Source organism: Bison bison, unplaced genomic scaffold (assembly GCF_000754665.1).
Source record: "Bison bison bison isolate TAMUID 2011002044 unplaced genomic scaffold, Bison_UMD1.0 scf7180017864500, whole genome shotgun sequence".
NCBI lineage: Eukaryota > Metazoa > Chordata > Mammalia > Artiodactyla > Bovidae > Bison > Bison bison.
In genome coordinates this window covers 6153929-6168582 of record NW_011495059.1, presented here as the reverse complement: position 1 = coordinate 6168582, position 14654 = coordinate 6153929, and the positions used below count along the sequence as shown (strand labels likewise).

Genomic DNA, 14654 nt, shown 5'->3' with positions numbered 1-14654 from the left:
ATAATTTTATTTGTTTGTTTTTGGCTGTGCTGGGTCTTCATTGCTGTGCAGGGGAAGCATGGAGTCAATCACTGGACTGCCGGAGAAGTCTCCCACATGTCTTTCTGTTTTTTATTTTTACTGTGTTTTTTTATGTCTACTATAGTGCTAGAAACAAAAATCTTACCTTTGTTTTCTACATATTTGTTTCATTTTCTGGCACAGGCAGTCAAGAAATGGTTGGTACTAGTAGTTTATAAAAAATGAATGGGAGTAGAAATTGAAAAAAACGAATCTAGCGATATAGAAGACCGCCACTGTTCTGTTTAGAGGTGGAATATCTCTTAGCGTCTGCCACAGCACTAGTGTTCTTCGGCACTGTTCTTTGAGAGCACCTGTGAACTTAGTCATGTTGATCTTATGTCTAATTCATAGGAATCCTGGATCCCGGAAAGTGATATATTTGGGGAGCTAAAGGGAAATGAACGTAATCATGTACATTTTAAAGCAAACAAAAATGATCTCATATGTCATTATCCACGTTTTTTTGCAGAAATAAGTTTATGGTTCACAGTGTCTTTTAAAGAAGACTGTCACTGCCTATCACTTTTTTTTCTTGATTCCTCACAGTCTTCTGGTTGAGAAGGGAGTGGACTTTAACTCTTTTACTTGTCTTTCGAATAAGTTTCCTTCAGGGTTTAATCCCTCTTTTCTGCATATTTTGTTCACCCTCTTAGGGTAATCTTCACATCATTGATTCAATTACTAGCCATAGATTTAATCATTCTTACACATGGGGTCACAAAAGAGTTGGAAGTGACTGAGCACGTGCATTTCCCTCCATTTTTAAAAAATAACTTTATTTATTTATTAATTTGTGTTTGGTTGCACTTGGTCTTCGTTGCTGCACATGGGCTTTCATAGTTGCTGAGAGCCAGGACTATTCTTTAGCTGCGGTGCACAGGCTTCTCACTGTGGTGGCTTCTCCTGTGAAGCACAGGCTCTGGGGGCTCTGGCTTCAGCAGTGCAGCATGCAGGGCTCAGTGGTTGTGGCTCCTGGGCCCCGTTGCTCTGCAACATGTGGAATCCTCCCAGACCAGGGATCAAACCCATGTCCTGTGCATTGGCAGGCAGTCTGCCATCCACTGTACCACCAGGGAAGTCCATTTCCCTCTATTTTTAATCTCATTCCTGGACTGCAGAGCGGTAAGTCTAAGCTGGTGTCTCACCAACACTCAGGATCAATCTGAACTCACCTCTTTTCACCCATAGTCTCTTGTTACTTCGTTTTTTACCAGTTTCTCTGCCTTCCGTGTATTTCCACTCTTTCTTCTGCTTCTTCCTCTTCCCCTCCCTTGATACAGTCCAACCCGCTGTGGCAAGTATGATCTTTCTAATACACAGAATCAACTGGCTTCATTTTTTTCCTGCTGCCTCTCTGGCTCTTAATGTTCTCACAGGACCATGCACCACTCTCCTGAATGTAGCATGCTTATTCATGCCTTGGCTGTTTCCTTCTGCTCGAAATACCCTTATCTTTTTTGCCGATCTGAGAAAGCCATCCAGTGCACCTTGGTTCAGGCATCATCCCCGTTGTGAGGCCTCCCTGACTCCTCGCCCTCCTCCCTGCATTCACTCTCCTCTGCACACACCTCCACTGTAGCACATGGCTCTTCTTCTCACTATACCATGGTCTGCACATCTTTCTCCCTTGTGAACCGCACTCCTCAGGAGCATGAGCTGTGCCTCTCTGTACATCTCAGCTTAATATCTGGCACTTGTTAGGTGCTTCATAAATATTTGATGAAAGAACATACTCAGAATGCATGTTTATTATGAAAGTGTTTCTGTGTAAAAAAAAAAAGAAAGAGTTTCTGTCTACTTAAGCCTAAGTGGAAACTTCCCTGTCTTCCCCTTTCTGCCTCCTCAGAAGGTTCACTTGGTAGAAGAGTAGATGACTCAGTCCTTTCCCACCAGCTCCCATTTTCTAGCAGCCAGCATCCACATTGGGCCTGGCATGACCGACAACCTGATGAACCCAGCCAAGACTAAGATAAACTACTTGTCCTCAAGTAGAATAAATATTTCAAATAAAGCCAACCCAAGAAACTCAGGCCAAACAGCTATTGATTGCTAAAAGCCTGAACTTGAGCCCAGTGAATATTCCAAAGTTTACCTCCGTGCAGCTTGCCTAAATGGTGATCAATATGCAATTACTGCCCCCTTTAAAGGCGTCTTACACTGCCTACCTGGAAAAGGATTTTACTTTTAAAATCTTTTGTTTGTTGAATTTGCTTAGGCAGGGAAAAAAGAGAGACTTGGCTAAAGCAGCATCCTTTACCTTTAGCATTTCAAACAGTTCTGTTATATGTGAAATGGTTTGAATGTATGCGGAATGGTAACTGGAAGGTGCCCTGTTACATGACCGTCATTCATTTCAAGAGGACTTTTTCTGAGTGGCTAAACAGTAAGGATGTTGTATTTCAGTTTCCTAATTTCTCCTCACATGGTTACATGCCCTAGTCATAACCTTTGTAAATTTAAGTTTGTAGAGTGGGATGCTGAAGTCCAGCTTCAGTGAAAACAAATATATTGTTTGTCTAGTTTCCTTTCAGAATTTTATTTTGATGCAGAAAAACCCCTCCCTGCTGAATTTAGAAATCTTATTTACCCTACTCCTGATATTTAAGATTCCATGTCTCACAAATAGGCCTTTTTGATGCCCTGCCATAATCAGAGCTCTTGTTTTCACTTGCACTCTTGTCGTAGTCTCTTAAAGGTGCCTCCTGACCCCAAGCTCTGTCCCTCCAGGCCCTTCATCACACTACTGCCAGATTAAGCTTTCAAAAATCTATTTATGTAGCGCCCTCCTTTTCTTAAACATATCACGGCTTCTTCAGCATCAGTGGCATGGAGCCCAGGTCCCTTGGGCAGCACAGCCAGGGCCTGTCGTGACCTGTTCCTGCCCACTTCCCCTCAGTCGTCTCCCCCACCCCCCATCATTCAAAGCTACTTCCAATCCCTCCAAGAGACACGCTCTTACAGACCTCCTGTACCTTTGCATATGCTGCTTACCGCCACCAATATCATGGCTTTCTCTTCTCTGCCTGGCAAGTAATCATACTTCAGACTCAGTTCAGATGTCACAATTGGATACCCACGTGCAAATGGATGCAGTTGGATCCTTAACTAATACCGCATACACAGATTAGTTCAAAAATAAAGATCTAAATGTAAGAACTAAAACTAGTACACTCTTAGAAGAAAACATAGGTTTACATCTTCATGACGTTGGATTTGGCAACAATGACAGTGTTCTATAATTGCCTAAGGTGATGGTAGCACATTTCTGAATATTCTAAGATCCATTGAATTGTACATTTTAAATGGGTGAATTGTATGGTGTGCCAACTATATCTTGATAAAGCTGTTAAAGAGAAAGAAAAAGGAAGAATAGGTGATCCATAATCCTACCACCTTGAAATGACCTGTTAGTATTTTGATCTGTTTCTTTCCAGTGTCTTCTAATGCATATTTTTTACATATTTTTACATGAGGTAATGCTTCATATGGAATTTTGAATATTAGTTTTCATGCTTACCATTCTGATCTTAAGAACTTGTTGATTCTAACACCTACTCTCCTGATTGTTAATAAGTGTGTAATATTGCATGTAGATATACTATAATGTAATAATATTTTGACTGGTGGACCTTTAAATTGTTTTTGCTTTTATTTTTCTTTTTTCCATTGTAATGAATTTTGTAGAAAATACACTTTTTCTTTTTTAAGACTAGACCATGCTCCTGAAATGCTTATGTAAAGCCTCTTTTGTTCCCAGAGAAAAGAAGATCTCCCGGAGCAGTGCCCTGAAAGTGCTGGACCACGCCATGATCGGGCCCGAGGGCACAGACAACTGCCACAAGTTTGTTGACATTCTTGGCTTACGGACCATCTTTCCCCTTTTTATGAAGTCTCCCAGGAAGATCAAGAAAGTGGGAACCACTGAGAAGGAGCATGAAGGTAGGGTTCGCCGGAGAAGTCAGCCTCACTTAAAGGTGTTAGGAGAAATGGGGGAGATGAGAGCTGCTTTGGCGAAGTGCTGTGCAGCTGAGGAGTCGACTCTCAGGTGGAAGTGTGCTACCTTTTTCTTTTTTATCTGCATATTTTCTGTGCCTGGAAAAGCAACCCAGTGACCCCTGGTCACAGATGGCCTTTGTCACGCTGCTTCTGGTGGTTCCATTCCCTGCTGGCCTGTTAATAAGCTGGTGCGTGAGGGTTTTGTTTTCTTCACTATAATTTGTAGCGAGGTATCTCTCTGATGGAAGACCCTTTTGAAAAGAGTAATGAGGTAGCAACACATGTCACCTCCGGAGTAGCGCTTTCATGTATTTCTGTATTAAAGTATGATTCAGCCAACATCAGGAATTGCCGAAATAAACTATTTACAGCCCAGGTGCCCCTTTTTATGTTTCTCCTCCCTGGTGGTGCGCACTCCCAGCAAAGTGCCATGAATCGCAGTGCTGGAAGCAGAGTAGTTGCTGCTAGACCAGTCCTGCCCTGCTATTGTCTAGAGGCCTGCTGCTTCCCTCTCCCAATAAATGATGGCAGCACAATCTGGAGGGCCCCGGATTTATGAGCACTGACGGTTCTGCTGGAGGCTAACAAACACTTGCAGAGGAAATTTACATAGTTGGGTGGTTATTTTAAAGTATGGAGAAAGGGCTACAGGGGCGATGAGGTGGTGGTGTGTGCAAAAGAGGAGGACCTGGGCTGGCTGACTGGCTAATTTAGTCATCTTATCAGAAGTTAACATCTGTCCCATGATTTGATTTTTCTTTTTTATCAGTGATTAGTAGAATAGCATAGATGTCTGCAAAATCTTTTTTATTCCATACCCTCCTAGATAAAAGTTTGAGAGTTCCTGTCTGTGTCTTTTCATCTTGACTTGACTTAGTCTCTACCAACTTGAAATGGCTAAAAGGAAGGTGGTGTGGCATGTCTTCAGTGGTTACCACCAGGGATACCTTCTTTGACGGAATCCCCTCTCCAGACCCAGCAAAAAGTCTGGCAGGGAAGAACTACAGGCTGGAGGTCTGACAACACATAGAAAGTTCAGGTCACCTCAAACCAGGTACTGACTGAAACCCCAGCTGTTAAAACACCAGCTGTGAGCATGTTAACCCCATTGCTGGTCTTTTTTCTTTCCTCAATGGAAATTTATGCATGGGAGAGAGAATGGATGGTCTTGAAGATCTTGGAAATAAAATTTAGGAGACTGTCACCATTCACTGAAATCCTGCCACATTCCTAGCACGGCTGCATTATGTGCTACCTTATTTGGGCCTTACGAGTGCGTGCTCAGTCACTTGATTTGTGTCTGGCTCTTTGTGACCCTATGGACTATAGCCTAGCAGGCTTCTCTGTCCATGGGATTCTCCAGGCAAGAAATACTGGAGTGAGTTGTCATCCCCTCCTCCAGGGGATCTTCCTAATCCAGGGATCAAACCCATGTCTCTTACATCTCCTGCATTGGCAGGCGGGTTCTTCACCACTAGCTCTACCTGGGAAGCCCCATTTGGACCTCACAACCCATGAAATAGATGGTGGTATCCTTGTTCTTTAGATGAGGAGATCAACTGAGGAAGGAACCAAGCTGTGATTCTACAGCTAAGTAGCTGTGTGACTTTAGACACTTTACTTAACTTCTCTGGACTGCATTTTCCTTCCTGTTCTGTAAGATGCGGAAACTAGAGTAGTGAAATAGAAGCTCTGATATCGGTACCTTAGGTCCTGAGGCGCAGGCCCTGGTTGTCAAGGCTCTGTCCTGTAATCCAGGAAACTCCTCAAGGACTGTGTGTGGCTGACCTGCTGGGTTGTACAGAGAGGCTTGGTGCTTCCTGCACCATGAGCATGCGTGAAGAAAATGAAGGAAAACAAGCCCTTCGCGGGCTCTTGCCTTGTGTGCGTGACGCTGAGAAGACAAGTGACAGATTCAGTGAGCAGCTGTTTTCCTTCTGAAAAATGTGCCCGGTGGCGTGCTGGTAACAGTACATTTGCTTTAGAGTACCCGCATTAGGAATTTGATAACATTGTGTTAGTGAGAGCAATGGCTTGGGAAGACAGCTCCTGGAAGGCATGTTTGGACTATAATGGGCTGGGGAGGATGAGCTCTGCATCCTGAATACACCGGCACCCAAAGAGCAGTGAACCCCGAGGAGGAAACACAGCCCCGGCCCTTCTCCCACCCCGCCTAGCTGCCTCTGCTCCTGGTCGTGAGCAGTAGGGTGAGAAGGCAGGCAGGGCGGAGCATGGGCGCCTTGTGCAAGGTTTCTCTGTCCTGTCTTCTGGGTCCCTGTGCACATGCTCACCCTTCTGAAGCAAGTGGACCAGGTGTGTGTGGTAAGCTGGAGCACAGCAGCCTCCAGCATCAGGAGTGTTTGCGAACATGCCCAGCCCCAGGTTTCGACCATGCTCTTGCCTCCGTCTTAACAATTTTCTCTGACCTGTGCACTTGACTGCCTTTTAGTCATCCTTCAAGTCCTCAGTTTTGATGTCACTTGCTCAGGGAAACATAACATGAGCCCCGGGGCTAGAATAGAACCTCTTCTGAAGTGAACTCTTGAACCCTGGACTTTGACTTCATAGCCCTGAAGATTATGGAACTAATAACGTTGTCAATTCTGCATCCCAGGGCCTAGCCCTGTTTTTGGCATGTGGTGGATGCACAGTGTATGTTCATGGACCGTGTGAATGGATAATTGCTTCCCTAAAAGACTGCTCATTAAAGACAAACATGGATTTGGGGCTCTCCAGAACCTTGCAGGGTTGAGTCAGTACAGTTGACGGTTGTTGATCATGCCCCTGGGGCGAGTGGTTTTTCTCCCAGCTTGTTTGGAAGCAAAACCAAGAGGGTTCCTAGCCTTAAGTTTTTCTTTGTCTCGTGCTTAGATGGAGAAGGAAATGGCAACCCACTCCAGTACTCTTGCCTGGAAAATCCCATGGACGGAGGAGCCTGGTGGGCTACAGTCCATGGCATCGCTAGGAGTCGGACACGACTGAGCGACTTCACTTTCACTTTTCACTTTCATGCATTGGAGAAGGAAAAGGCAACCCATTCCAGTGTTCTTGCCTGGTGAATCCCAGGGACAGAGGAGCCTGGTGGGCTGCCATCTATGAGGTCGCACAGAGTCGAACACGACTGAAGCAACTTAGCAGCAGCAGCAGCAGCAGTGTGTGCTTAGAAATTATGGCAGAACTTCTCTTCTCTACTTTAGAGCTGTGCCTTTCAGAGCCCTGTCATGGATAGAACTTCCCTAGAGGTGAGGCCACCCTATGACAAACTCCTTTTGGTAATCTAGCAACTCCTAATAAAGCACTGTGGGCTGGGAGTCAGCTTGCCTGTCCAGAACCTCTGAACGGCTGCCCTGTAAGCTTCCCTTTCTTGTCAAATTCAGGATTAAGTTCATCCTGGTCCAGTCTCAGCCCCTGTCACTTCTCAAAACTTTCCCAAACTCATACGATAGCAATATAGCCTGGTGTGGTACAGAAGGATCCACTGCTTATCCACGGGGTTAATTTTTAAACTCTCCGAGCCTTGTTGTTAAGTTGTGTTTGACTCTGTGCAACCCCATGGACTGCAGCACTCCGGGTTTCTCTGTCCTTCACTATTTCCCTGAGTTTGCTCACATTCAAGTCCATTGAGTCAGTGATGCTGTCTAATCATCTCATCCTCTGCTGCCGTCTTCTCCTTTTGCCTTCAGTCTTTCCCAGCATCAGGGTCTTTTCCAGTGAATTCTTGCCCCATATGTAAAATGCTAGGTCTACCACTGAGGGTGGTTGTGAGGGTCAGGTGAAGTGACAAATACAAGCGTAGTGTGGACTCTAGAATATGGTGGGCGCTTCAGGAAGTGTAGGTTCTCCACTAAATCTGTCTCCGGTTCTGCCCAACCTGGCCTTAGTCACACATACTCATTCTTCTAGGAGGTCACTGGGAAGCCAGGTAAAGAGACTTGCCCACACCCCAGGTTGGGAGAGTGTGGGTTTTATTGGCCTGCAGTCTAATTGCCACGTGATAGCTTCTAGAGAATAGGCAGACTCATTCTTGACGGGACTGTCAGGAGTCATGATATGCTAAATAGAGGAGTGGCATAAAAACAACCATGTTTTATGTTCCCCAAGCCAACAGAAGGGGTTGAGAGAGGACAGTCTCTAGATTAAGCTGACTCTAGAGAGAGAAGGGAAGAAGCAGAGACCACTCTTATAACCTAGAATTGCTGGGAATGTAGTTCTTCTTTTGTGAGTTGGGATGAAGAGGGAAAAGAATTATTGTAATTGAAACACATTCAGGTTCACATAATAAAACCTTCTGAAATAGATCAGGGGAGGCACTTAGCTTGGGGGACAGGTTGGGAAGAAAAAATTTGCCCTTGGGTACAACAGCATGATTGGCTGCCGCCTTGGTTTTATAGAGAATAGCACAGCATGTATTGTCTCCTTGGAATTAACTGCTTCAGAATATGAGGGAAGAAGACCAGAGCTGGGATCCAGAAATGGCATTTGACCTTTACTTCTTGTCTCTTTTAAAAATTCTTATTAAAATAGGTCCAGTTTTCCATGTATTGCTTCATTAGGTAGGTGAGTTATTGAGTTGATAGCAGTTCTAGTTAATTGCGCTGTTTTAACATGGTCCCCTGGAGGCTATTAGTGGCTTTCAGGGGGGAGCTACCAAGCAGTGTGTAGGTGTGCGGTGTGCGTGGTACATGTATGTGCACCTTTTAGCTCATCAACAATGACAGCAGTTGAGCACAGGTCACTGCTTTAAGGAATACTTTTCTGTCATCTGCAAAGAACTGTAAGTGATTCTGGGGGACTCCTCAAGTCAGGAGGTATGCAGTTGCCTGGTACTTACAGGGTCCTGACAGTGAGGACCTGCAGACCAGAGCTCCCATCACCTACCAGGGTTAGAAGAGGGAAATAGCAAAAGCTTTCCTGCAGTCAGAAAAGAAGGGAGCTTAGCTAACACAGGCAAAAAAAATTTGTATCGTGTCCATGGTGAGCTGTGGTAATGACATGGCATTGTTTAGGGCTGACTTTTAATTTTATAGGGCCTCATACTATGTCCAAAATTTAACAGGCCTATTATGTGACAGGATAATAGGGTTTCCCAGGCTTCCATCTCCAGATCCTTTGCTTCAGCCTATCCCTCACATGCATTGGTGGTGTCGTCCCCAATTCTTTTTCTTGTTTTTCAGTTCCTCACACTCTCCTTGATCTCATCTACTACCTGCAGCTTTAACCTCTATCTGTTTGCCACTGATTTCCAAGTCTTCAGCCTTGTCTCTTTCCCAGGCTGTAATCAACACAGCTAGTTAACCAGAAGACAGCTGCCCCAGGTACTCAAACTCAGCTCATTCAAAACCATACTCATTCCTTCCAAGTCTCTTCTGCTTTTCCTATACTGGTAAATGGCACCACTTCTACTCCACCACCCAAGGCAGAAAGCAGCACACCACGCTTAATTCTTAATATTCCCCACATGTACACAACAAGACTTGCGTTGGTGTCTTGGTCCTGTCATTTTACTAGCTTTATGACTTTGGGAATGTTCCTTGACCTCCCTGAGTCTGTATTTCCTCAACTGTAAAATTGGGATAATATTGAAATCTATCTTTTTATGAGGTTGCTATGCGAGGATTAAGTGAAATAATACTGATCAACTGCTTAACACTGTGCCTGCTTCACTAATACTAGTGGCTGGGATGCGGGTAGGTTTCCTCTTTGTGTTCCTCTTCTTTCTACACTGTTGGTAGTTTTTTTTGTTTTGTTTATTTTGACCGCGCCAGGTCTTAATGGTGGCACACGACATCTTTAGTTGCGGCATGTGAGATCTAGTTCCCTGACCAGGGATCAAACCCAGGCCTCCTGCATTGGGAGCTTGGAGTCTTAGCCACTGGACCACCAGAAAACTCCCCTCTTGGTAGTTTTAATTAAAAGTACCCTCCAGCTGAAATCCTTTTCCCCCTGAGTCTGCCATTTAAGGAATAGATGTAAACATCCCAGTCTTGATGAGACAAGACCTCCCCCACAGAGGGTATGACTGGGGAGCCCCAGACCCCCACTGCTCCATATCATGTAAACAGAGAATTCAAAGATTCCCCCCACACACACTTTTTAGTGTGTTCCTTAAGCTTGAAAATCCCAGAGTTGATTATAGTGATCAGAACAATGAGCAAGTGAAGAGTAAATGGTATTTAATTTTAAGAGTAGCATTAAGCCATCTACTAACAGGCACTTTTATGTTAAACAAGGATGGAAATGTCTGGCTGTTGTTTTTTTTTTTGCCATCCGAAAACCTTCTAACTGAATAGTTCCTCGATCCATTTCTTTTCTCTCCCTCCAGCTACTTGTCTCATTGCTGACCTCAGATGACAAAACATAAGGATGCTGAAATAAGCAATGTGTTTGGACTTAAGGGGTTCCTCTTAAGGCTTCCTCATCAGGCTTCAGGGAATGATTCTGATTGTTGCACAGCTGGTTTGCTAACTGGTTCCAGTCATATGAAGGAGTAACAACCCACAGGCCTTTCTCAAGTAGAGCACAGTGTAGTAGCTTGCCACTGAGGAAGACAGTAAAGCAGTGGATATATTTAGTATCCTGGAAACTGCTCCTGCCCTTTTGTGGGAAGAAGGTCATGGCCAGCTCTCATTTTATTGGGCATCTGATCTTCCCGACCCAGGGATTGAACCCAGGTCTCCTGCATTGGCGGGTAGATTCTTTACCTCTGAGCCACCTAGGAAGCCCTTGTACTGATATACCAAGGGTGTTATAGGTGTATATACTTTATGAATTAGGCATTTCTATCATCTTTTTATAGATGAGTCTCAGGGAGTTTGTTAATTACCAAATACCTTTCAACAAGTGAGTGGCAAAGCAGGATTTGAGCCCAGTCTGCTTCTAAAGCTTCTTCTAACACCAGGGTGGCTCCAGTGGTCTTCTGGTTGGTACCCAGAGGCAACAGAGCGAAGGGAAAAGGAGGACCGTCTTTGTGAGACAACCTGGCTTCACATCCCAGCTCTGCCCCCAAACTAGCTGGTGGCCTTAGGGAAGTTATTCTTTCTAGATCTTCCATTCCTCTTCAGTCAACAAGCCAGATAAAAACCTTCCTCAAATTGCTGTGGGAAAAATAATGATCATGAGCGTCCTATATAGTCTCTAGCAAGTAGACATTTACTAAATGGTCAAATAGTTACTGTGTCTCTGCTTCCTTTCAAAAATAGTCATCCTTACCTCACTGATTTCACATTTATATTTACATGTCGAGTGCAGTCTCCTTGACTTTTGTGGGTTTGAAGCCCAGTTGTGGACCAGGACTCCATATGTGGGGAGGCTGGGTTATAACAAGAGCTACCAAGAGATGAGAAGTCCAGTTTATCGTGATGGCCTGGCAATCAGGGCCCTTAGGTATAATCCTGGTTGTGCTGCTCCTGTCAAAATTTATCACACCTTGAATGAAGTACCAGACCTTTCTATTTCCATCTGATGCTCTGTGGATAAGAGCCCTAAAGGTAGATGAGTGAGGCTTCATTCTTTTATCAAACAAGCCACTAGCTCTTCTTTGCGCCAGGCTTGGTGCTGTAGATGGAAGGTGAATAAGCTCACAGTCCAGTTAGGGAGACATGGAAACATGTGTTTATAGTACAAGGGAAAATGATAGAAGAGAGCACAGATCAGGGGCTCCTAGGCAGTGGAAGAACAGATGAAGGTTAGAAACAGCTCTACCTTAGTAGTGTGGCTCTTGAGCCAAACCTTAGATCTGAGTTAGCCAGGTGAAGGAATGTTAAATGAAAAAAAGCACCATATATAAAATAAAAGATGGGAGGCACAGGCTATAGTGAGCCTTAAACCTCACCGCCCCTCAGAATCATATGGAAACTTGTTTAAAATGTAGCCTTCTGGGACATGTTTCAGAGTTTCTGATTCCACCAGTCTACATTATATTGGTGGATCTGTACTTTGTTAAGCTTGCCACGAGTACCCTCTGAGACCAGTCTGGCACCAGCCCTTGGTAAGAAGAGCATGGAGCAGAAGATTAGACTAGTTAAACAGAAGCCAGACCTTGGAGGACTCTGCAGAGCTGTTGTGAGGACTGACTGAGTTAATACATGTACAGTGCTTAAGACAGTACTTGGCACATGGTAAGCATTCATTAATATTGATAGTTATTGCTGTTCTTATATTATGATAAAAAAAAAGCCTCCTCCAAATTTTTATATGTCATAGGTATAGTACTAATTTTAATTATTTTGACTATTTCAGCTAATTTAGCATAAACTCAATTTTGATATTGAGGGCCTGGGTGGAAAGAATGAAGGAGAAACATTTATCACTATTTTTCTTCTGCGTTTTCATTTTGCCAGGGAGAAACTTAGTTCTTCAGTGGCAGCATTAGCTGAATTCTTATTTTAGATATAGAATTTTCCACTGGTACATTTATTATTTTGTCAATATGACTCTGTTAGTTTTCATTTATTATCTTGATTAAATTTTATAGAAATAGTTTAGTATGCAGCATATCTCCTTTATAGAAGTAAAACCAATACCAGGAATGTGGAAACAGCAGTCAAGAAACAGCCAAACCTTTATAGGTTATTTCTTTAGCGTTGGGTGGTGCCAAAATGAGGAATAACTTAGGAGCTAGACAGTAATTAAGTGGTTTGTTAAACCTGGCTTATAATAACCTGGTTTATTAAAATTCAACACATAATCTTTTCTGTGTTGTTCAGTTGCTAAGTCGTGTATGACTGTCTGCAACCCCATGGACTGTAGCACGCCAGGCTGCTCTGTCCTCCACTTTCTCCCGGAGATTGCTCAAATTCATATCCATTGGAAGAAAAGATATAACAAACCTAGATAGCGTATTAAAAAGCGGAGACATCACTTTGCCACCAAAGGTCTGTATAGTCATAGCTATAATTTTTACAGTAGTCATGTACAGATGTGAAATTTGGACCATAAAGAAGGCTGAGCACCAAAGAATTGATGCTTTCAAGCTGTGGTGCTGGAGAAGACTCTTGAGAGCCCTTGGACAGCAAGGAGATCAAATCAGTCAATCCTAAAGGAAATCAACCCTGAATATTCAGTGGAAGGATTGATGCTGAATTTAAAGTTCCAATACTTGGGCCACCTGATGCAAAGAGCCAACTCATTGGAAAAGACCCCGATACTGGGAAAGACTGAGGGTAGGAGGAGAAGCAGGCAACAGAGGATGAGATGGTTGGGTGGCATCGCTGACTCCATGGACATGAGTTTGAGCAAACTCCGGGACGTAGTGAAGGACAGGGAAGCCTGGAGTGCTGCAGTCCATGGGGTCACAAAACATCAGACACGACTAGTGAACAACAACAGCGTGTCCATTGAACGGTGGTGCTCTCTAACCATCTCATCCTCTGCTGCCCTCTTCTTTTGCCTTCAATCTTTCCCACCATCAGAGAGGGTCTCTTCCAATGAGTGGGCTCTTCACATCTTTACCATGATATGCTTCTTAATCTTACTATTTGGGGGCTTTTTTTGTTGAGTACTCTGATAGGCAAAAGCCTATCAGGTAAAAACAATTCATTATATCGTTTTACCTAATCTCACAAGAGCCCTGTGAGCCATGTATTATTACCTGCATTTTACAAGTGAGAACACTGAGGCATAAAGAAGTTGTCATTTTCCAAAGACACAGCTAGTACATGGCCTTACTAGGATTTTAAGCTAAGATTTTTCCATGGTTTCTGAAAATTGAATCCTATGCAGTGCTCTTCTAATTCTTCTTTTAATCATAAATCAGAACTTGCCCAGTAGTAGTGGGCCTGATTTAAACTGCTCTGTGGTATCTTTGCCTATTTGATTTCTTCTCAGTCATCAGTAGTCCTGCATCCAGTACTGCATAAACTCTCTCAATTCCAAACATTTCGGCCTGCCACACTTTGTTCACCTCTTCTTGGCTTCCAGTTTTTGGGGGTATCTGTTCCCTGATAGTCTCCTCTCTTCAGGCCTCTCAGGCCTGAAGCTCAGCACCGCTTCAGCCTTCAATTTCTGTTCCTACACATTGCAGTCTGCTTCCTTTGCAGTTGTCTGCCCTTGAACCCTTCACTCAGCACTCTGGCCTGTTTTCTCCCTCTGTTGACTCCCTGGAGAAAGAGACATGAATGTGTAGTTTTCAACCCTCACCGATGGTGAGTAAGGCTTGAAGAGCTTTAACAGAATACACATGCCTGGGCCCCACCCCCAGGAATTCTAAGGAACAAAACTCCAAACCTCTGTAATTTTTAGAAGCTCCAGAGCCTGTTGCTCAGAGACTCACTGGCTAAAATGCTCAGAGCATAAGCCTTGGTGAGCATATTTTGACTTTCTCTTTGGGCCAAGAGAAGATCCTTGACATGGTGGATCTTAGGGGAAGGCTTGTTAGATATATCTTAATACTTTTTCTGAGTATGAATAATTAACCTAGTGTAGAAAGGTCAAGCATTGTGGAAAAGAAAGGAGGGAAAGTAAAAATCTGCTCCCATTTTCACCACCCAGAGTTAATCAATAGAAATATCATGGACACTCTCTATTCAAACATCTGCATTAGGGATGGGGCTTGAATATATGTGAATATGATTTTGTATAATTGGAGGCATGGTGTA

The 14654-nt window shown here is 43.8% G+C and overlaps 1 protein-coding gene across 1 annotated transcript in view; it reads left to right on the top strand.

Annotated features, from left to right (window-relative positions):
* The window catches only part of CTNNBL1 (catenin, beta like 1), a 176387-nt gene that overhangs the window by 97864 nt on the left and 63869 nt on the right, over positions 1-14654 (top strand). The window contains exon 11 of the mRNA XM_010829177.1: positions 3821-4002. Coding sequence (XP_010827479.1) covers positions 3821-4002 — 182 coding nt within the window. The remainder of the gene's footprint in view (positions 1-3820; positions 4003-14654) is intronic.